Here is a 23,295-nt window from a genome sequence, read left to right on the forward strand (position 1 = left end):
TTTACCTCAAACATGCATTGTGAACATTTTTTTTTAACCTTTTTGTATTGTTTTTGTGACCCATCTTTTTTATTTGTAGCCAACAACACATTTAAACAACATAAGTTGACCCAAAGTGCTTCAGAGACAGGCACATTTACATTTCAGGTTTTACAACAAACAAAAAAAACAACAACAAACCCAGTTTCAAAATACACGAAAAGCTGAAAGGTGCGTTTTGTTGTGTTAACTAATAATTGTGGGGAAAAATAAACCAGTGATTTTGTGGTCACGAAGTGTGTTTAAAGCTTGCAAACTGATGATGATTCATCTCATAAATCATGACACATCAGTAGTTATTGGTATCGGCATTTTAAAAAAATGTGCAATCAGGCACGGCATCGCTTAAGGCGGCAACGAACGCGGAAGTGTCGGTGAGTGAGTGCTCTCGCTCCAGCTCGACTCTCTGTCGGGGACGCTACAGGGCGTATCCGCTCTCTGAGAATCAGGAAACACGTTGATATTCGCTGCAACTCTCCGCTTTATTTTGATCAGTGTAATCGCTCCGTAGTGCTGACCGTCAGCGGCTGCCTAGAACATCGACACCGACACCAGCCTGCTGGATATCAGCCCAGCGATGAGCAACACGACCGCTTCTGACGGTTGGTTTCTGAGCTTTCTATAACTTGTGTGGGGATGAAACCGTGTTTCACCGCTGCAGTTCATGGTATATGGTACATATATTGCGAAAAGACCTCTGTAGTTTTCCATGTCGTGACATTGATGTCAGCCCTCCTGGAAAACGAACTTGTTAAGCCCGCGTGTAAAGTTTCAGGAGGATATTGCGCACCTACATCAGATGCGCTGCAGGGCAGAGGAAAAGGAAAAGCTAGTAGAGTCTCGTCAGAGGCTTTGTGAAAACTATTGCTTTTGAATAATCAGACACACATTATTAAGCTTTATTTAGCTATAATGACTTACATGCTGTCCCATTGTCACAGAAAGACTGTTAAACTTTGGGTTGGAGCGATTGAAATATGTTTTTGCAGGTTTGTGGTATTTCGGCATCATTACGGCGCTTGCAAAGTTAACGTGTTATGTTAAGTTAACTCTTTGTATTACTTGACCTATTCTGCTTTTTAATATAATAGCTCTTTCAAGATGTAAGGGGGCGATCGTGGCTCAAGAGTTCGTCTTGTAATTGGAAGGTTGCCGGTTCGAGCCCCGGCTCCGACAGTCTCGGTCCTTGGGCAAGACACTTCACCTGCTGCCTACTGGTGGTGGTCAGAGGGCCCGGTGGCGCCAGTATCCGGCAGCCTCTGTCAGTGCGCACCAGGGCGGCTGTGGCTACAATGTAGCTTGCCATCACCAGTGTGTGAATGGGTGGATGACTGTGTATAGTGTAAAGCTTTGGGGTCCTTAGGACCAAGTAAAGCGCTATACATTTACCATTTAAATGTACTCACTGTTTGTCCTGCTGCAGATTTTCCATCACAAAACACAAAACTCAAAGCTGACTGAATAACCTGTAAGATTAAACTGAGTACTGATAAACTGAGTGTGCAGTTGAATATTTGCTCATCTGATAAGGACTCTTCCAGCTATGTTAATAACGGTTTCACAATGTCAGATCACGCTTTACTGCTTCCCGCGAGAAAATGTTTATTTATTTCTTCTTCTGGTATAAAACAGAAAAGCACGAGTTTTGTGGTTTACTGTAATAATCAGCAGATTAAGAAATATTAACCATAAATGTCAGCTGCTTCTCCAAAAGTGCATCAAGTTTAATTTTATGTCAGAATGTCTGTGCCTAAATGTGTGAAGGTTGCTTTAAAAGCTCAAAAGCAGAGCCTGGATGTTTGAGGGCTGAGATCAACACTGAACTGTCATCAGTGCGACGCCGTCACATCTAAATAAACCGAAGCAATTATTGTTGGATTGTTTTCTGTAAAAACAAAGTATTCGGGGCAAATATAAATCATTGCTGCAAAAGGGATGGGTGCTTTCAGAGTTTCTAAGCAGCATATAAAGACATTACATTCGCTTAAATAATTTGCACGTAGTAAAATGTTTGTGCATGTTGGCGATATTTCCCCTCTGTGTTGTGATCAGTGTTGGAGTCATTACTACACAAAATGCTTTTTCTTTTTAAAAAATAGCGCAGTACCTTACTTAATTTCTCCCAGGACAAAGTCTATAAATGTATTACTCCTTAGATTACTTTCATGTTTCGCCATAAAATAACCTGAAAAGCATTATGCACAATTACCACTAACATAAATCCCTATGCTAACGAGGACACACGTGTGATCTTTTTCTTAGTACTTAGGTATGAGCACAAAGCCGACAACAAAAAGGAAAAATGAAAACGAGCACAGAGACTTCAAAGTGATCTCCATGGTGATTCTACCTTAGAAACATAGACGGGTAGAAATAGATGCCTGACTGCTCATCAGTTTGTTACCTGTTGAAGTTCATGGTCTGGCTGCTGGGCAGCGGTCGGCTTTTACTCGACTTTCGCTCTGGGTTTTTGGCTAGCTTAGCATTAGCATGCTATCTGTGCAAGGTGCTTGCAAAGAGCTGATTTTGTATTAACAGCATAATGCAGCTGTTTCTGTCTTGGATGTTTGCACTATACAATTACTCTGTCCTCCTTTTATGCAATAAAATATAAATGTCCATATGCACGCTGCAGACTGTGCCCCGATTTTCCTCGAATCAATAGGCAGGCAAACTTACAATTCCAAGGAACTGAGCTACTGGAATCAGAATCAGAAAGGGTTTTATTGCCAAATGTTGAGCAGGTTTACAACATTAGGAAATTGCTGCGGTGCTTAGTGCAAACATACTGTCATAAACGCTTAAATAGATATAAAAATAAAAATAAGAATTAAAAGTGCTAAGTAGATAGAAATTGGCTCTCTGTAAGAACTGGTTCTCAGTTCCCATCTCTACCCGTAATATTGGGCAACATAGGAAGACATCTCATTTGGTTAACCAAAGCTGTTTAGAAAAATTGGTAATAGTTCATTAAACAAAATTAAAAAAAAATAGATTGATAAATACCCTTCTACCTGTGGGAAATTTCAGTGAATATCATTTTTTTGGGTTTGTGCCCATGACTGAGATGGTTGCCACGCCTTCCAGAAAGACCAGAAAGTCCAGGTGGGAGCTTTGCAGCAAGCAGGAGTGCTTAGTTAGTAGGTTGCCCCTAGATCAATGTGCAGCTGCTTCTCTGAACTTTATCTGAATTTGTTAGCATATACCAATAATCTGTGCTTTTAAAATGGATCTCTGTTGTTATATGCTTGCTGACTTCACCCCTCTGAAGTTGCCTTACATGAGTGTGGCGCTGACCGCCTGATTGAAGCTTTGTTCGGGCTTGCCCTCACAGCCACAAGGAGGGTTCAGTTACAGTAGACAGTTTTTATTCTTTTTGTTCCACATTATTTATAGTTTTTGACGTTAGATGAAAACACACAAAACTGCACAAAACCCTGATACAAATCAGATGTGCAGTTCACTATCCTCCAACACTGTGTACAACCATGAAGCTCCTTATTTACAGTGTCGGAGACTAGATGTGAGTAGGAAGAAAACAGCTGATCTGTCTTACATAAGCCTTTATGTATAATCTTTAAAATATTGACTGTTTGACTGCAACAGCTTCTGAGGCATTTCCTTAGACAGATAATGAGCTTGGGTTTTTGTTTTTGTCACTTTATGTCTTCACAATCTGATCTGTGCATTTCATTATGCTAACTCTGATAGTATTCTGTTTTTTTATGAGGATCGATGGAGATAAATAACTTATAAGCAGTGATTATTGCGATGCCTGTTGAACGACAGAGTACTGTAGTGTCAGTCTTGCTCATTTAATTCCAGCCGATGTCTTCATAACCTTTAAAAAGTGGGGACTATTTCCATTTTTCCATGAGAGGTCTGTGGCTTGAAGAAGGCCAACGCTCATTCAATTAGACCCACTCATCCAGTCCCTTAGTTTGGAGACAGGAAAACACTCGTATCACATGTGTTTGTTTATGTGTGTGTGTGTGTGTGTGTGTGTGAGTGTGCAGTAATCCTTTCCTAATTACCAGGCAGAATGTAAACTCACTCCAGTTTCAGCTGGACACTCAGGCAGTCACTGGTGTGTGTGAGTCTGAGAGTGGTTCCCAGTTTAGTCGAGCAAACTCCCCCAAAGCGATTCAAAGAAAAGAAAAGTTTGTCTCAAAAGCTAGAAGGAAAAAATGAAACTGGACTTTTTTAGGTTTTTGAAGATGTTTCACCTCTCACCCAAGAGGTTTCTTTATTTCTTTTTTTCTTCTTTAACTGAACTTGATTTAATTAATCATTTGTGTCCTCACATGAGCCAGGGTGTGCAAACAAAAGCGTGGGTAATCACCACCAGAGGTTTGGAGTGAAGCCATTGTGACACCTTGCTCCACCCCATCACGTGACTTATTGAGGTCACCTGAAGTAAAGTGTTAGTGAGGGCTGAAGGGCCTGGGAAGGAGCCTCAACGCTGCACTGTAGGAGGACATAGATTGCCTTCTTTACTCCTCTTTCACACCGTTGGTCTTCTCGGGCTAAAATGTGAACACTGGCAAACTCAAACATGTGACCTTTACCCTCTAGGTGCAGGTGTACAGTTTTGAGTACACCTGAGAGTTGAGTGTTGTCCTGACGAGGTGGCTCTTCTCGCTGTCAGCCACCGAGTTTAAACGACCTCCTAGTGATCTTTCAAATTAAAAGTGACTTATAAGTTGTACTACATACATAGCTGGTCTCTAGCCACGTACATCAGAGAAGATTATACACACACACACACACACACACACACACACACACACACACACACACACACACACAAATGTCACCACCTGGATTTAACTAAGCAAATACTTAAACCCTTCCACTGGTTTGGAGGTCTAAGTTTGGGTAATGTTATGTTGTTGTGTGCTTGAAAAATGTGGTCAGCTGACTGCCTGAATATACTGAATGACCAGGTTTTTCCGTCAGCCATATTATTCCAAGATATAATTGCCGGGATTCATCAGGCTTAAATTGTGAAAGAGTGGCTCAGGGACAATGAGGCAACCCTCCAGTGTATTTATCGTCTCTTCACATGTCAACGAAGAGCATCCTTCAATCCAGCTGGGTAAGCTTGAGCCAAGATGTTGGAAAGAGTGACTTTTGGCCAGCTAGAAGCTTCTTTTTTTTTCTTTTTTTTTAAACACTTTGGTGTCAAGGAGTTAGGTGAGGAACAAATGCATTTTTTTGTGTCTTAAACATTGGGAACTGGTTAAACTTTTAAAAGTTCAGACTAAGCAGCTCAAATTGTTAGCCGCGTGAGTAGCTCACCTTAAAGCTTGACTCTACCTGGCTGCTTTACATTGTTGAAGTTCATCAATACAAGTTGTTAAATTTCATTATCATCTGTCACTGTCTGGTTGCCACATCGCAGCTCGTCACTTCCTGTGTGGACAGTCATGCATTTTCCTGAGTATGTGGAAATGAGAAGCCACAGTGAACAGAACTGCATCGCATTCAGTTGAAAACCTATTTCCCGTAACTTACCCGAGGGATACATAAAGTTCTATCTCTCTTTAATTTCCTGAACAGTAGCAGTACTGTGCTCTTTCTTTATTTTGCTGGGAAAATGGTAAATAGTTTCCACATTTGTTAAAACTTGTACAAACATACATGGTAGGGCTGTACGATATGACCAAAATCTCATATCATCTAATCTTGAGCTTTATTGTGAAAGGTTTACGTGGAAAACAAACAAGTGGACAGCGGAGCCACGCGATGGTGTTACCGTCGTTGTTGCTAATGACAACGTGTAAAAACAGGCGCTTGTCGGTCCGTAGTGTGGTTATATTAAATATAAGAGAAAGAGAGCTCCGCTGTCCACTTGTTTGTTTTCCACGTAAACCTTTCACAATAAAGCTCAAGATCCTGTTGAGACTTTTCAAAATAAACTGAATCACGTGAAAGAGTATGCAGAGAGTTTACGGATGAGAAGCAAAAAAGAGCCGTCAGGTGCTAAAAAAATAAACCTTAGACTCAAACTTTGAAAGAAAATGGTGGCCGTGATAACTTATGTCTAAAAATGTATAGTTTCATGAATCGGTTAAAACACTCGACTCCAGGTAAAGGACGCCCAGCTGGAAAAACTTCACGCAAGTCGAGCTGCCCGAGATTCACAGAATTTACAGAAAATATTACATTTTTGTGATTTATATCGTTGTCAGGACGATAAATGTCTTATATCGGGATATGAGATTTTGGTCAAATTGCACAGCCCTATATATATATGTACCAATTAGAACAAAGGAGCTTGCAAAGAAAAGCGTCTGGACTTCTTTAAGTTACTTGAAGACGTTTCACCTCTCATCCGAGAAGCTTCTTCAGTTCTAAGGTCAAATGGTGGAGAGTCCCAGATATAAACCTAGTGGGAGTATAGAACAGGGCGATATGACCAAAAATATTTATCACGATATACATTTGAAAATTTGCGATAACGATATAACTGACGATATAATTGACACTAGACAAAATACTTTACAACTCCACAACTTTATTAGTGCAAAAAACCCCATCAATGTATTTTCACTTAAACAAGCAGCTGTTTTTATGTGCATTAAAGTTATATAAAATTGTAACAGTGCAAATGCAAATTCCGTGCTGACAGTTTAACCAAAAGGCATTTCCAGTGGAAATTGGCCGACAGATCCTCAGCATAACCATGTATAATATCCACAAAACTTAAAAAGAGGTTATACACACAATACGGTAATATTATGTTGAAGCACAGTACGTATCACTCCGCAAGGCTCCTGCCTACGATGGCCGTAATGCTCCGACAATCCATCAAGCGGTGCGGGTTCGTAGCTTAGCAAAGTCGTACTGAAACATTTGACAGATTTTTGAGCACCACGTACGACATAAAATCGTTTCGAGGTCAGTAAACACAACCAGAATTCATACATAAGGCACACAGGATTATAAGGGGCACTGTCGATTTTCAGAAAAATCAAAGGATTGATTTTAAGTGTGCCGTATTTGCCAAAAAAACACTGTAATAACGACGGCCCACTTGCACGCTCTACCAAAAATAGTGCTTTGTTGTGTATCTGACGGACGAAAGCTAAACCAGTTCCACACTACTGAAGTTGCAGCATTTTTACAAACCAATTCTGGTTCATCCGTTTCATTCAACGATCCGCTTTCGCTCTTCTCATTCTGCGTCGCCGCCATGTGCGTATGTAAACAAAGGCACTGCACATGCGCATTTTACCCATATTCTATCGCGATATTTCATTTTCCTATTGTTGCCCAAAATTACACTGGTATTACCGTGAACGGTATGATATAGCCCAGCCCTAGTACCAATATATCTAAAATTTGGTTCTTTGCTAAGTTGTCACTTTTGTGTAGACACAACACTGAATCATCTGTTGAGTTAAGGTGACCTTTTAATACTTGAATGACTTACAGGTCAGTGTTAAGTGGTTTTTAATAAACAAGTGTTCCTCTTAAAATGATGGATGATGGACTGAAAATGAGTGAAAATGCAGCCAATGTCCAAAGAAAAAGAGTAAGTAACCATGTTTATTGTCTCAGGCGATTATGTCCATGCATGTCAGTAACTCAGGACCGAAACCTCGTGAGGAAACATTACATATGGTGCATTTTCCTATTGTATCCATAATATTGTTGACATTTTTATTTACTCCAATAAACGTATGACACTAATGTTATTTAGGAAAACCAAATGAATCCATTTGAGTGCAATCTGTGGAATTTCCCCCATTGAAAGAGAGGATATTTAAGGGTGATTCAACGTGATACAACGTTGTGCTCCTTACTCATTGTGTTTTCACGAAATCCTGTGGACTTTTGAATACAATGAATCATCAAACATAGACAAAGTGCAAAGAGGAAGCGATGTAGGGTAAACGTCAATAGCTTGAGAGGCACCGAATCCACAGGAGTAAATAGCAACAGAAGGCTGATTATTGCATGTGGTCGCCTGCCGTAAATATTTCCCTGTAGCTGGCATCCAATAGTGTGAATATCCATAAATGGCATGAAAAGTGCTTTAATAATGTGCTTTTTCGCAATATGATATTTATTGAGGTGTTTGAATTCTTGGTTGAGTCACTATATAAAGTAAATACTTGTTAAAAACCCAATCACGACATCAGAAATGGGAGATTTGGATAGAGTTTGATTGGTGCATGCTGATTGCATTGTGTTTGCAATCAGGACAGGAGAATGAACAGGTGGAAGGAGCAGAGAAAATTAAGAGTGCGGCACATTGATGAGACACCAAAACAGCTGGAAAATTGAGGAAGAGGTGAGCATCAATAAAAGGCAAGACAAAAGTGACTCGGCAGGAGCTGCGATAGCAGGGTTGGTAAAGTTTAAAAATTAAACTAACACGTCAGCATAAAGTCTGGGATACTCTGAGTGCTTCATAGACACGGTTTTAATGTTTTTCTCAAGGTTTAGTCCCTGCTGCTTAACAACAAAGCTGAAGAACTCAAAAAGACATCATTAAATGTCTCTTTAGACTCTTTCTCTCCTAGGGAGCTTTCTTAACTAACTTCAATCATTTCTTCCTGTAATGATCCACGTGTCTCTTAGGCTGTTCAACGGAGAAACTTTTAGATATCAGCTTGGGTTCTTGGAAATGGTTATCACTGCTGATATTTTATCAATAAATTTAAAAAAAAAAAAAAGCTCACAAAACTGCAACTTTAATCAAGAACGAAAAGAAAACGACCTCTTCGTTCAACAGAAAATCCAAAAAGTCCAAATGTTTCTTAGAAGTTGTAGCTGGAAACAAAAGTAACCGCCGCCCCGCTGTTGTTGCCGTTTAAATTCATTTTGTTAATCCACTTCTGTGAAGTGCTCATGTCTCTAGCTTTAGTTTGTAGTTCTCTCTCTTTTATAGGAGCTCCACCACAGCACCAGCTGTGGTTACAGAAAAGATGTCTGGCTCCAATTCAGAAACTCCTCAGTGACCCCGTTCAAGCCATTTGCTAGTCTCCAGTCTTATTTTATTTTAAAACAGTCATCTAATTGGCCCGTGATTACTTCTGAGTCATTTTAGAGGCGCACAGGACCGTGCTGTTCCAACAGTGTGGTTGTCACTGTTATTGCAAGCTCATAGAGATGCAACTTTTGGTAACAGGCTGGTCAGTCAGCAGACAATGATCAGTGTGTTCAGGCTTGGGCACCAGGGAACTGGGACAATGGAGGAGCACTAATGTGTTTATGCATCGGGTGCACATAAGCTAGTATTTAGATACATGTCTCCGCGCGTGGTGCTGTTCTATAGTTCGTGCAGATTAGCTGTCGTGCTGCCCGCTCTGTCTGCGTCTCTCTATCAGACCCACCCTGAGTCTCTTTGTGCTGTGCACACACAGACCTGAGCAGACAAAAGCTCTCTTGTTTGTAGAGCTGGAATGCGTCATGTGGTACCTCACCTTTGAACTTTGACCTGATCGAGATGTTTGGTTCAAAATGTAATATTTCATAGGATCATCTGATTTATTCACACTTACGCTTTTTTGTTTTTGTTTTTACATTCAAACATTTACAGTTTTAGTCATTTTACAGTTTTACAAAAGTTGTGTTCTGAAAATATTGGCATCAGTAGCATTATTGACATTTCATATTTCCTCCATGGCTTAAAATGGGGAGTGGAGTAGTTAAGGTAGTGATATTACTTTACTGTAATAGGCCTACCGTAGGTTGCTGGGGTTGCCCCATGATGCAGTGAGCATTTCTTTTTCACTCTCTGTTGTATTATACACCAGTATTGCAGTTATTCATTACTGAACTGTGGCTCTGTCACACATAGTGTGTCTTTTGTCCTGTTCTTCTCTGTGCTCGCTTCCCCCTCCCATCAACCCCAACCGGTTGTGGCAGATGGCTGTCCCTTCCTGAGCCTAGTTTTGCCGGAGGTTTCTTCCTGCTTGCTCATAGGGGGTGATGTGACCGCCAGTGTTTCTATCTATTATTGTAGCGTCTTTACCTTTACGATATAATAAAAACCTTGAGGTGACTGCTGTTGTAAACTGGTGATATATAAGCTGAGTTGAATTGAATTGAAGGGACTTGTTTTGTACTTGCAACAGCAAATCTAATGGAAGTCAGGTTAAAAGTTATTTTACTCATGGTGTGTTTTATTTATCATAATTAGCGGTGACACCATGGGTGCAGTGGGTGGCTGGTTTGATGAGCATCCCTGCTGTCACAGATTAGTGCAAGCAGTCCTCTGTTGACCGTGCAGCGTAAATACAATGAATTATGACTTTTAAGCAATTTTTTTCCCCATGAGCTTTGGGTGAGCTTATAAGTTCATTCGGTGGAAGAGTCATCACTTGCTATCATGTGAATACTACAGTAAAAACTTACTTAGATCAGGTAAACATTAACACCGTTTACCTGCTTCAAGTACAGGCCTACCACCACTAAGGTAAATGTTACTGTTTGAGGAAATGTGGTATCTTTGTGTCTTTTAACAAAGTAATTAAGTAATGGATACACAACTAAATGACAGATAGGTGCCCGTTTTTCACAATCTACTTTAGAAATGTCTGTTTTTTACAATAAGTCCACAGTTTTGGGGAAAAGGACATTTTTTTTTTTTTTCTTTTTTTTGTGAAGAACAAAAACTTTGTTTTATAATTACTTGAAAATCTGGGCATCGAGCTACCAGCGCATCTTCTTAAATTTTGCACATTTATTTCTTACAATTTAAATGTAAGGAATACATGTGCATGGCCTGCTGACAGGTTTCCTTGATTTACTGCAGCAATATTTCTTTGTCATGTAGAAAAACGGAGACATTCTGTTGAAAGTGCACTTCTTTTTTTCTGAGATGAAGACGTCTCAGGGTTTGAATGTGTAGTAAACTGGTTTGGCCCAGTTGAGATCAAAGTAGGCTGTGTGTGGCCCATGATGTAAAGTGAGTTTGACATCCCTGGATGACAGTGGCAAGACCTCCTGAATTTTTTTTTATCTTCAAAATATATTTTTGTTGTTTTAATTGAAAGTACAGGATTTGGAGCCCAGGAGATGTTTATTGTACCCAATCCAATAATCTGGACTTTAGACCCCCGGGTAGGCAGGTAGGAGTGGGAGCAGAGGCAGATTGAGCTAAAATGGTGAGATGTTTGTGGTCCTTGCGTCTGGTTTCTGCTGTAGTCTGTCTGATGATGTAACTGCCCGCTACGCCCAGGTTGGGTTACATCTGTTATGTTTAACATGCATTAAAGTCATCTTAAATAAAACATGTGACTGACTGCTATCACAGTTTATGGGACCCTTGTAAAGCTGGTTTACAGGAGTGCCTGCTCTCCTCCCTCACTCAGAAATAAATCAATAAAAGGGGGGAAAAAAACCCAGTCGAAGACAGAAACTAAAAACCTTGGAAAACATTCCCAGTGTTCTTCACAGCTTTTTTGTTTTTGAAGTTTGTGCCTGCTTCCTAAATGCGTGCTCAAAGTTGTAAATGCGTCAAGTTCATGTTGCAGCTGATAACATTTGAATCCCATCAGCTGCTCGGCTCACCCTTCATGTGTTCCCCTCACACCCTTTGTAGAGATCAGGTTGCAGTGAAAGGTGCTGTGAGGACAAGGGTTTTGTTTTTCTGCGCCGCCTTACAAAAATGTATTGAATTACTGCTTCTTCTTTTTTTTTTCTTTTTTAAATTTTTATTTAAATTGTTTCTCATCCTCTAGCTGGTAACAGTGCTGGAACGAGCGGCGGGACCAATCCGTACTACATCGCCTTTGTGCTGGTGCCTATTCTCTTCCTTCTGGGCCTGCTCGGTGTGGTGATCTGTCATGTGTTGAAAAGGAAGGGCTACCGGTGCACCACAGACCATGATGACGAGGAGGAGTGTAAGGAAGAGGTCAAAGATCCCGAGCTGGGCGGAGGTAAGGTTTCAGAGATTCTGGGAGGTCATTGGAGGTTCTGAGAAATTTGACAGTATCGTTGGATTTATGTTTTTATTGAGTCTAAGGCTTAAATCATCCATCGCCTATATACAATACAAGCCAAAGATTATCCCGCAGCCAGGCTCATATTAAAAAAAGTGGACGTGAGGGAGGGCAAAGACGATTGTTACATTGTGTCGTTGTGTTGCTGATGTGTCTTCTCAGTAACAAAAGGGCCTTTTTTTCTTCTTTAAATAAGGCAAGCCAAGGTAACACCAGTTCATTGTCAAAGATAGGACCGGTGAAATTAAAACAAGCCTTACAGATTCAATTTAGTTTTGACCCAGTTTTAACAGGAAGAAACCTCCAGCAAAACCAGTCTCAGGGAGGGCCTCGATCATTTGGCGGATGCGGGGGAAAGGAGGGGGAAAAGAAAGAGAAGACAAAAGAGAGCGCAGGGACAAAAACCCAGACTGAGGGAGACAGAGGGCAAAAATGTAATGATATGTTGCAGTGATGCATAAACACGCAGGCAGTTTGAAGGAAGAGGTGAGTGGAGGAGTACCGCTCAGTGTGTCACGTGAAGTCCCGCAGCGGACCGAGCCTGTCGCAGCATAACAAAGGGAGGCTTCTGATTCAGCCCTGACTGTCAGTTTTATCAAAGAAGAAAGTTTCAAGCCTAATCTTAAATGTAGAGATTGTGTCTGTCTCCCAAATTCAAAACTGGGACCTGGCTTCACAGTTTCAGTAGCAGAACATGACTATGATGCCGATCCAGGCGTACCCGGCCTCCTGCAGGCAGTGTCAGTGTTGTCGGTCCTTTAGCTTAGCCTCTGCACAACCGAGAAAACAATGAAATCAGTTCTCTTCACCCGCTGTCTCTATTTCCCCTTTCTTTTGTTTTAAACATTTGTCATCTTTTTGGACCCTGCTGACGCTCCATTTCCAGCTTGAGACTGTGATTCAGGTCTCATGACATGTTGAGCTGGCAGCGCGATTAGAGCTGTAAACCGAGAGGCTCTATTGTGTGCATTGTTTACCTCAAATCCCTTACTCATCCAACGTCCACATGATTCGAGGCACTGCGTAAATACGCATTGCTCGTCATAAATACTATCGTTAACTGTTTCATAATCTAAAGGATTTAAAGTATTTATGATCACGCCTGTCCACGTCTCAGTAAATCCACTGCGATGCTGTCGCACAGCAGAGGATTTTTTTTTTTTTTTTTTTGCACAAGTTTCCAAATTAGTCATCGGCCCATGTGAACTTTTCCATTTGCCTGTCATGTGGTAATAAGACGTCTAGAAGGCAGAAATCACCTTCGTTCTGGTGCTTTCAACCCTAGACTACATTCCTGAATCTAATTACTTCGTGTGTGTTACTTAACGTAGACGCAGGCGGTGGCGTGTGACGTGAATGGCTTCTCAAAGCAATAGCATTTCAAGCTCTTCCTGTATAACAGATAGACAGACTGAACTTATTACGTTATTCGGTGTTTATGCGTTCAGAAGATGAAATAGACAAACGTGAGCTTAGGAATGCTTTTTTGGAGGTTGGGGTGCACTTTTAGAAGGGCTGTCATTTTATTTGGAAGCAGGCCAGCAGAAACCAGGAAGACTTTTAGCATTCCCTTCATCCATTCATGTGGAGTTCAGTGAGGTGGGATTGTGGGATTTGTGTGCGCACTTCACTCAGTTTCCCTCCTCCTACAGCTGCCGTGCCTGCTCGTCTGTCTTTCTAGTAATTCTTGAGCGCATATGTGAAATCTCTGCAATCACCCTGGCTCTGTCGCAGGCATGAGAAATGTTATGGAAAGAATAAGCTGTTTACGCTGCGCTGTCCAACTTCCTGTCATCACGCAATGCACCGCACGCCAGTATTTTCCCTTACATATGATGTCCCCACCATTCCCATTAATCTTTCCAGTTAACTGTGTGAATTACAACTCAGTTTCTTACGTCAAGAGCTGGTATTGGAAAAGTACAGGCGTGAAGCGGGTTTCGCTCATTGAGTAAGTGCAAGCTCCTGCTGCTGGCAACACAATAGTCATGAGTCCATTAGGGTTTTTCCCGGCCATCTATTTGTTTGTGTGTGTTTGTTTCTTCAAAAAGCCCTACCCTATTGTACGTTAGAACAAAAACACAACACTGCTTTGTGTTGCGGCCTCGCTCGGTCAGTCAGTCAAGTGTTCCCTTTTTTTCCTCCTCAGTGTCAGGTTTCCTGCTCGCAGTCAGCCTCAGCATACCAGAGGATTCCAATTTATGTTTATCAGTAGCGAGGAAAAACTGAGGAAGCAATCAAAAGGAAACTCCAGGAAGTGCCTCACAGGGGTGTGTGCTGACCAGTGGATTTGTTCTGCATAGTTGAATGATTACTGCGACGAACTTGCAATATTATAGAAATCGGACAATTTCCTTTTGAGAAATGGCAGGAAGTAACGTCCGGGGACGGCGTGAGCGAGGGACAGTCATTGATTCTTCCTGGCAATAATCACTCAAAAGGACCATTTTAGCTCTGTGTGTGGTCGATAAACATCTGCCACAGAAGCGTTATAGTTGTGCTAAAACATATTTCTGATGTCAACAATGGATCAAAGTGCGATATGGTATAAGGGCCACAAAAAATCCACTGTGAATTTTCCCCGTCCCTTTAGCTGTACGGAGGCTTTTAGCATCAGCTCGGCTTTACTTTGCTGTTTTGAATGCTCCTTTTCCTTTAAGGCCACCTTCCCCTTTAAGCAGACTTTCTTCTTCTTTTTTCTTCTTCTTCTTACAAACACAAAGCTTTATTCCTGAGAAGTTATAGAAATCCACTAACTTCTCTCTGTGCCATCCTGTAAAGCCAAGAATAGAAGAACATGCATGAAGAGAGTATTTTTACTAAAGTCTGCGCTTCTAATTCTCTCTATGCATACTCTACACACAACATCGTAGTGTGTAATGTGTATAGTACAGTAAAGTAAAGGAGAAAGTGACTGGAATTAGTTCAGTGCAGCATGAGCAGGAGACTGCACTGACTGAACTGGTGCTGTGCTTTTACCAGCCTTGATTTGTTTATTGCTGACCACTACTTACCCACGATTTAAATACCAGCTTTTATATGAAAATTTACTGAAGCGCCATCCATTTTTTATCCTCTGATCCAACTCAAGGATGCCGCCTGCCCCAGCTGTCACTACTCACTTACATGGACCAGTTTCTCTTTTCTGCTCGTCTCCATAATTTTCCTTAAAACTGCTTTGATCGTTTGCTCATACCGAGGCTGCTTGTGGCTAGCTCTGAGCTCTGGATAGCTTTAGCTTCAGCCACGTTGCCTTTGTTAAAATTCTGGGTGAGGGTGATTTAAGTGTCTGATTAAGATTAGGATTTTCACTTTGGAGATTTTTTCCGTTTTCACTGATGTAGAAAACTAAACAGTGGAAATCTGCAGGAGTTGTTTGCTCCTCAGTGCCTGGCATAGTTATGTGAGGCTGACTTTCTTTCAACATGTATCATGTTTCTGTAGCGGGCGACCCTTCAGCTCAGTGCCTAATAATACTGATGTTTCTATTCGTGTGTGTTTGTTTTTCCAGAGCTCAATGACACCTTCAGTGACTACAATGACACGGTTGGACAGATTGTCCACTACATCATGAAAAATGAAGGTATGTATTCAAGGCTTTGTTTGTTTTTTACATAAGAGCACCTGTCATTTCTGGTTGAAGGTGTGAACCTGTGACTTTGGGGAAATGGCCCCTGTTTGTCCTCCTTCCCTGAAGCGATTACAGCTGGCATTATTGTTTGGTACATTGTCACACGCTACTCGGGAAGGAAGTCAGTTGTGGACTCTGAGCCGTGTGTGTTTTCTCAGACGAGTCTGGCTCAGAAATGAAGCTTTTAGTGGAAGTTCACATTCAGGACAACGGGAGAAGAATCTGAGACCATTTGTTATGACGTAGGTGTTTTCACGCTTTCGAGTACAAGTCACACGAGTGTTTCATCTGCGATTTCATCCCATTCCTTCCCTTTGCAGGAAGCTAAATTCATGATAAATCACTGCAAATGCTTTGTAGCGTGTTATCCTCTGTAATCCTTTGTTGAGCTGCGTTCAAACGCGGCAGCAGCAGAGACGAGGATCGATGGCAGCATTGTGCGAAACTCAAACCAGCTTGATTTGTGGCATCGTATGTCTTTACTGACAGTGTGGATTGTTTTCCACAGCACCAATAAACTTCCCATAACTGTAAAGCGATGTTGAACTCAAAGAAGGGTAACAGCTGTCTGTGACTTGACTCCTTAAGAGAGGATGCTTTCATGTAATAGAAGACGCCCTGTTCCACTTGTTCACCCCCACCAAAGTCAAATATGCACATTTTTTCCCCCACTGGCCTGCAGAGCAGTTTATCCATCTTGATTATTTCGTTTTGAGTTGCTCCGGTTTTGTAAATACTGGCTGTAGATGTTTGCCTGCTTGTGAATAAAATGAAACTAAATTGCAGGAGCACTTTGCGTTGTTGTGCTCAAGAAAACAGCATCTCTTCAAGAAGTCACGACCCCGTTACTCAGGAAAAAAGAAATGCACAAGGTAGCGATAGCATTATTTTCTTTCTTTTGGACTGAGCAGTGTTTCCATCCTGTCACAGCTTGAGCCTCGTTTCACAGGTAGATGGACGCTTTCTTGTGCACAGTGATATGACTGGTGAAAGACAGCAGTTCCTATATATTTAGTAACCAGGTCATGGCTTCTGCAAGGAGACATTGCTGCAAGAAATGTGTCATTTAGTTCCATTATGTTCAAGAGAAGACAGCTGATGGCTCCAAAACTTGGCATCTCACACCGATCTATGGATGGCAACTAGCACCACAGGGCAAAGGAACAAAAATGTTTTGGGGTTGTTTGGGGTTTTTTTTCACGATATGGTCTTTTTAAAAAGTTGAAAAAAATGCAGATGACTCAGTCTAAAGTTCAGTTTTAGGTCATTTTTAATCTGGAACTTTTCAAGCGAAATATTTACTTCATAGGTTTTCTATTTTTTTCCTATCATGCTACAAACAGACCAGCTGAGACATTTATTTGCCGTTAGCCGTGATCAGCATTTTAAGAGTTAGGTGTTTAACACAGAAGTGGCACTACCTCTTGCAGCGGAGGAGGACAAAAGGATTTATTCAAGTGTTTTTGCGGAGCCCAGTCTGAGTTCAGGATATATGTCTGTACAAACTAAGAGTCAAAACAGGCTTTTAAATGCTAAGGCAGAGAATTATACTGAGGCAGGAGAGGAAAGAGAAGAAAGAGACGGTTATACTTTGAAGATTATACAGTAAAAGTTAGCAGCGTTCTGCACCAGCTGTTAGGACGCTGTGTGTAGTCTAAGAGGCTGGAAAAGTAGCTGTTCACCCCGGTGTTTGGAGGGTTGAGGGCAGACAGAGGACTCGGTCTTTGACAGCGCTGCTCAAACTTTCCACCAACACTGTTACCTCACACCACTGTCCAAACGTACTGGTAGCAGGACACAGCGCTTAACACATTTATCAGAACGCCACCATAACTGAGACAATTATTTACTTGAATTCTCGAACACGAAAAATTAGTCTTACTGGTTTAATGTTGTGCTTAATTAATTACTGACAAGAATTCCAGTGTGCCGGCTCAAATTTGGTATAAAATGCATATTTGCCTAATGAATAATAATAATACAGTGGAACCCCGACTTACGAATACCCCGTTTCACGAAAAATTCAAGTTACGAAGGCACTGAGCGGCAATATTTTTGCCCGTGTTACGGCAAAATGCCCGTGTAACAAAATCTGCTGGCTCTGATTGGCTGAGCCTACAATGCCCGCAATGCCTTCCGAATCATGTGACAACCCCTTGGCTTCAGTACTTGCGCTTCGCTGTTCCACTTAGACGACGTATTGTTGTTCTAGTTAGCAATTAACCTATAGCCTATCGTTCAGCATCGCCTCAGTCAAAACGCGCGATGGGTGCTTCGACTTACGAAAGACCCTCGGGAACGAATTAATTTCGTAAGTCAGGGTTCCACTGTAATATGATTTTTTGTTTTAAAGAAGTCCGTGAGTCTCGAGAGTTGAGGTGTGAAATTTATGGTTTTCAGGGTTTTTATTGTTAACTCGGTTTCCCTGGGTCTTTTCCCGAATTGTAGCTGTGTGTCGTATTTTAAAGAAATATTTACACGTTACCATAGCGACCAGAGAGCATTAAGGGGCAGAGAGGAGGATGTTACTCTCAATGTTGTTGGAGGACACTGCTAATAAAGTTACACAGTTACACAGTGAAATGACGTTTATTATTATATTTACAAAATAACACAGTTTTTGTCTTGGTCATATCATTTTTTTTGGCTGTATTTATCCGCGACACCTTAAAGGCCTGTGAAAATATTGTCTGACATTAAACCGGTCCGTGGTGCAGAAAAGGTTGGGAACCGCTGCCGTATAGCACCCATCTATAAGAAGTTATATCATATAAGAGTTGAAAATGTGCCATGTCACTATTGATTCTTTAAGTGTAACTCAATATCGCACTTTGACCCAATCCTGTGATACACAAAGGCTGTATCGTCCCATGTTGGTGACTGGCCATCATTGTCCTGAGCTGTACGTTTGCTCTGAGCTGATTCACGGCTGTTTTATGAAGCAGTCATGCTCGTAGGATTCTGATTATCGTGACTCGCCTACACGCTGTCAGTCTGCTGTGGAGTCAGCACGTCATTGTGCTCTCTATTTATAAATATCTGTTTTACTACACCTTCTCTCACCCTTCAACATTGCTCAACTGATGGAAACTTGGCCGATGGTTAAGATTTAAAAAAGAAATCTCTGTAGCTGTTTTTTTTCCCTCTCTCTCTAATGAAAACAGGAAGTTGTTGTGTCCACTCAACATTTTTGCAGCAACAGCCGTTTCAGTCTAAATAAAGAGAGGAGGAATTGAATGCTATAGCGTGCACCGCTCTGATGGCTGATCAGACAAAGGAAAACACTGCCCTCTACTGATCAAACAAAGGAAAAGTCACTACCATGTTTGCAACCAGTGGGAAGTACTTGAACATGTACAGTGTGGAAAAACTTTACTCATTTTTATTGGTATTGTTGGTCAGATATCATTTAAAAGTAAAGTTCTTCATTATTTGAAGTTAATTTCACTTTATATTTTCCACCTGGTTTTCCACGCCCAGTAGTGGGTCCCACTCCACAGTTTAAGAACCACTCAGCTACACTATTAAGACAAGTAAAGAAGAGAAGAAGATGTTTGAGAGTTTGAAAGCTAAAGAGTTGCTGAAATGTTTACTGCAGTTTGCTTCGGCAGTGTCACATACCTCACATTTAGGCACATAACTGCATGTTTTTAACCTCAAGATTATGTTCTAGGAATATTTCAGAAAGTCTTTCAGGGAAAGTTGCCTTGAAGTTGAAATCTTCAAAATGATCTTCAGGGAATGTTTTGTAAAGGGTTACAAAAACGTCTACAAGGATAATTTCCTCAAAATTATCCTTTTTCATCCAAAAGTTTACTTTGTAAAAGACGTAAAGGAACATTATCCGTTTCTAAAGTGATGACATAGTGACCCCTTTTTCCAGGTTAGTTTCACTTGGTTTCCAGAGTGGGTGTCATTATTTAGTTAGCAAAAATTAAGCTAAAATTCAGGAGCAGTACACAGTTCACTACTTCCACGAGTTTAGAGGTTAGCCAACTGCTGCTAGTCAAATACACATGATTAATTTACCATCAGCAAGTGTGAGCGCCTCTATAAAAGCAGAGGTTTTGATAGTTTGCTGCTCTGGAGCATTCAGGTGTGTTTAACTATTTGTTAGCACAGTAGCAAGGAGGAAGGATGACGATTTTAAAGAAGCAACTGTTCCTGTCCATCCGTCTGAGAAGGGTTATGAGGGCGTTTCCAAACAATTTGATATCCATCAAAGATTATTAACAAATGGAAAACATTCAGCTGTCAGTCATTCAGTCTGAGGTCAGACCCTCAGAGAAACAAAAAAACAAAAAACCCCACAGTGACTCCACAGGCCTCAGTTGGCATGTTAAATGTTAAAGTTCATGACAACACAATTACAATTAGTTACAATAGAAAAACGGAACAGGTTGCCAGGGGAAACCCTCTTCTTTCTTAAAAGCACATGACAACAATGTTTAACTTTGTAAAGTTGCATCTTAAAAAACCACAAGACCTAGCTAGCGCTATGTTTGGAGGAAACCAAATCGACCATATCACCACAAACACCTCATACCAGCTGTGAAGCACGGTGGAGCAGGGGTGATGATTTGGGCTTGTTTTGCAGCCACAGGACCCGGACACCTGGCAGCCACTGAGTCGACCAAGAACTCCTTTGAATACCAAATTATTCTAATGCGAGGCCGTCTGTCTGACAGCTAAAGCTTGGCTCAAACTGGTCATGCACTATGATCCCACAGTAGCAAATCTACAACAGAATGACTGAAAAAGAAAAGGAAGGACTGAAATTAAGAGAGCTGTGCATGAACCAACAATATGCCAACATTTTATTTTCTTTCTTCTGACCACTACTCATGCTAGGGCCTTCTTCTGGCAAAAACAAGTAGATAATGTTTTTGCACTAAAATTAACATCCGTTCACCGAGGCTTCCTTCATGACACGAGGAGGAAGTTTGAGGCAGACGTTTGTGAACGCTGATGTGAAATCTTAACATGAAACTCCTACGTCCACCTACATGAGTCATCTGTGTTTGCTTGTGTGTGTGCAGCTCATTTGTCACAAACTCTGCACAGATTTCTTTATCTGTGTACACAGCGGGCTGTTAGTGAAGTCAGTGAATGCATCGAGGCCTGGCCTTGGGGAAATGTGTCTCTGGGAGCAAATTATGTAAATCTACGCCTGAGCTACTTTGTCTGCAAGCAGAGGTCGGGCGCTGTTGATCGTGCGCACTGTGAGAATTTTTCAAACTTTACCTCCGAAGGCTGCGTTCTCGACGGTTATGTGGAAGTTTGAAACTTTTCCGAGTCACACTCTGAAGCAACTTTGCTCCAGACAAAAGTTGTCACGATCTGGCAGATTCCTCCCACCCAGCCGAGGTCTTCTGTGTACAGTTGTTATGTGTTCAGTGATTGCATGTGATGTGCCGTTTCGCTGTGTTAAAGAGTTAATCTGCTCGAGCCATCTTTCAATAAGCGCTCTGCTTTTGAAGTCACTGGAGCGTACTCCTCACTAATTCCCAACACGACTTTTATCTCCCGTCTCTCTCCCTTTTTTCCCCCCCGTCTTTATAAGCGTATAACTTTCTCTCTCTCTCTCTCTCCCTCTTTAGCAAACTCTGATGCCCTAAATGCCATGATTCATGAAAACAGCATTGATTCGGATGGGTAAGTGTGATCTCACGCTGTGAAGAACAAATCCATCTGTTATTAAAAAGGCTTTCTGTCTTTGTTGGGCTCATCTTAAATTAATTGGGCAAAGACTCTGTGTACTAACTGGTTTGACCACCAGGTGGCACCATAAGCCTCCTTGAGACTCTGTGTCTGAGTGTGTCTGAACTGAGAGCATGCAGAGCAGGACAAGAAGCGTCAAGGCAATGAGGCCACAGTTTCCTCCTGATCCTATCCACATTGGCAGGGTCCGATTGGGGACACGTAGCTGGGGACCATTCCCAAAAAGCCACTGTGCGCCACTTCACTGTATTGTGGGATTATTAAAACATAGTAACTGGAGCTGCTGACATATTTCCTCATAAGATTCTTGGCTGTAAAATCAAGTAATTAAACAGAGTGAAAATATAAGAAATGCTGGAGGCTTAAGAACAGCAGAAGCTTTGGATGGTTAGTCAGTCGAGTCACTTACCACTTGTTAGAAGAATAATGTTCACTATAGACTTTGAACTTCTGGTCAAATATCGAACTATAGACATTTATAGATCAAATCCACAGTTAATTGTTGGTTAACAAAAACTTGGCCTTAGCAGATGGCTGCCTCGCTCTTAGCCTGGGTCTGCTGGAAGTTTCTTCCTCTTAAAGGTAAGTTCTTCTTCCCCACTGTCACCAAGTGCTTGGCCAAAAGGGATTGTTGGGATTTTCTCTCTAGTATCGAAGGGACTTGACTAAGCAATACAAAGCATCTTGATGTGTTTATTGATGTGAATTGACTTTATATGAATAAAATGGTATTGAACTAAATTAAATTAACTGACAAAATAAGTGAGTAACTTTTGAAGTTAGTAAACCTTAGAAGGTATTTAATATATATAGTGTCTAATCTGTTAAACTGAGTTATTAGCATATTGGCTGTATAACTTTTGTAATTTATACAGTTAAAAAAATGTGTAATATGTAGCATTATTAAAACAGTTTTATGACAACTAAACTGATCATCATAAATGTCTTTTCTATAAAAAGTAGTTTGAAAATAGAATAGAATAAATATTAGATTTTGTTGCACATGTACAATGATAGTAAAGGGCCATTCTAATCTGAAATGTGATGTTACCTTTGTTTGTGGTTCCCCTTGTGTGTAAATCAGGCTGCCAAGCAAACTCCAATCTGATTTAAACTTTTGTTTGGTATTAGCTTTAGCTTGATGTCGCAAATATAGAAATCTAGTTCCTGTTTTAAAAACCTTTAAGTTGTTTTAGGGTCAGTTGAAAATACAAAGAAACTTATATAACATAATGCTAACTAGCTTAAGTTAGCTTAAGTTGGCTAGCTAAAGTCCTTTGAGTCTTGCCACTTAGCAGTGCTATGAAATACCTGAAGTTCCTTATTTGGTGGTCATTTTGGACTATTTGAATTAACTTTACTTTTGAAGGTCACCACAGCATAAAAGCTATAACTAAAGAATCGGCAGTCAAAACTTGTTTAGCCATTTGATCTGAGCTGCCTCAAATAACATTCAAAATGTTTTTCATAAGATGTTTTGACCAGTAAATGTGGAAAGAATACTGTTGTGTATTCATCACTCACTTTCACAACGTAGATGGTGGTAAAAGATATATTTCTGCTACATACTTTTTTTCCCATAGATTATCATTATTCATTGAATAGCAGGTCTCCATGTTAAACGTGTGTTGCGGCTAACAAAACACGAAGCTGTTGGTCTGCTAGAAATCACACTATATACAGTATGTGACAAGAATTATTACATTAAATCACTTCTAATAGCTGCTCTTGAGATTAAATGGCATGTCTAGCATACCATGTGAAAACTGGGCAGCTATGAGCTAAAGCAGCTAAAGCAGGATCACCCAGTAGTATAAAACCTGATGGCCTGAATGCATATGGAGTGTCTCCCACCACCCGTAAAAGAGCTATGACACGGTGGAGCGTGGAGATGACGTAAAGACATTACTGGGGGTTCATAAGAGCTTGTTGTGTAGCTTTAAG

At 40.9% G+C, this 23,295-nt stretch overlaps 1 protein-coding gene across 1 annotated transcript in view; it reads left to right on the forward strand.

Annotated features, from left to right (window-relative positions):
- Positions 1–430: 430 nt before the first annotated feature.
- Positions 431–23,295, forward strand: part of LOC120741009 (RELT-like protein 1) — a 31,294-nt gene continuing 8,429 nt past the window's right edge. The window contains exons 1-4 of the mRNA XM_040043596.1: positions 431–641; positions 11,739–11,936; positions 15,511–15,582; positions 21,231–21,285. Coding sequence (XP_039899530.1) covers positions 617–641; positions 11,739–11,936; positions 15,511–15,582; positions 21,231–21,285 — 350 coding nt within the window. The 5' untranslated portion in view covers positions 431–616. The remainder of the gene's footprint in view (positions 642–11,738; positions 11,937–15,510; positions 15,583–21,230; positions 21,286–23,295) is intronic.

The sequence above is a fragment of the Simochromis diagramma genome, unplaced genomic scaffold (assembly GCF_900408965.1).
Source record: "Simochromis diagramma unplaced genomic scaffold, fSimDia1.1 OVJJ01000656.1, whole genome shotgun sequence".
Classification (NCBI taxonomy): Eukaryota; Metazoa; Chordata; class Actinopteri; order Cichliformes; family Cichlidae; genus Simochromis; species Simochromis diagramma.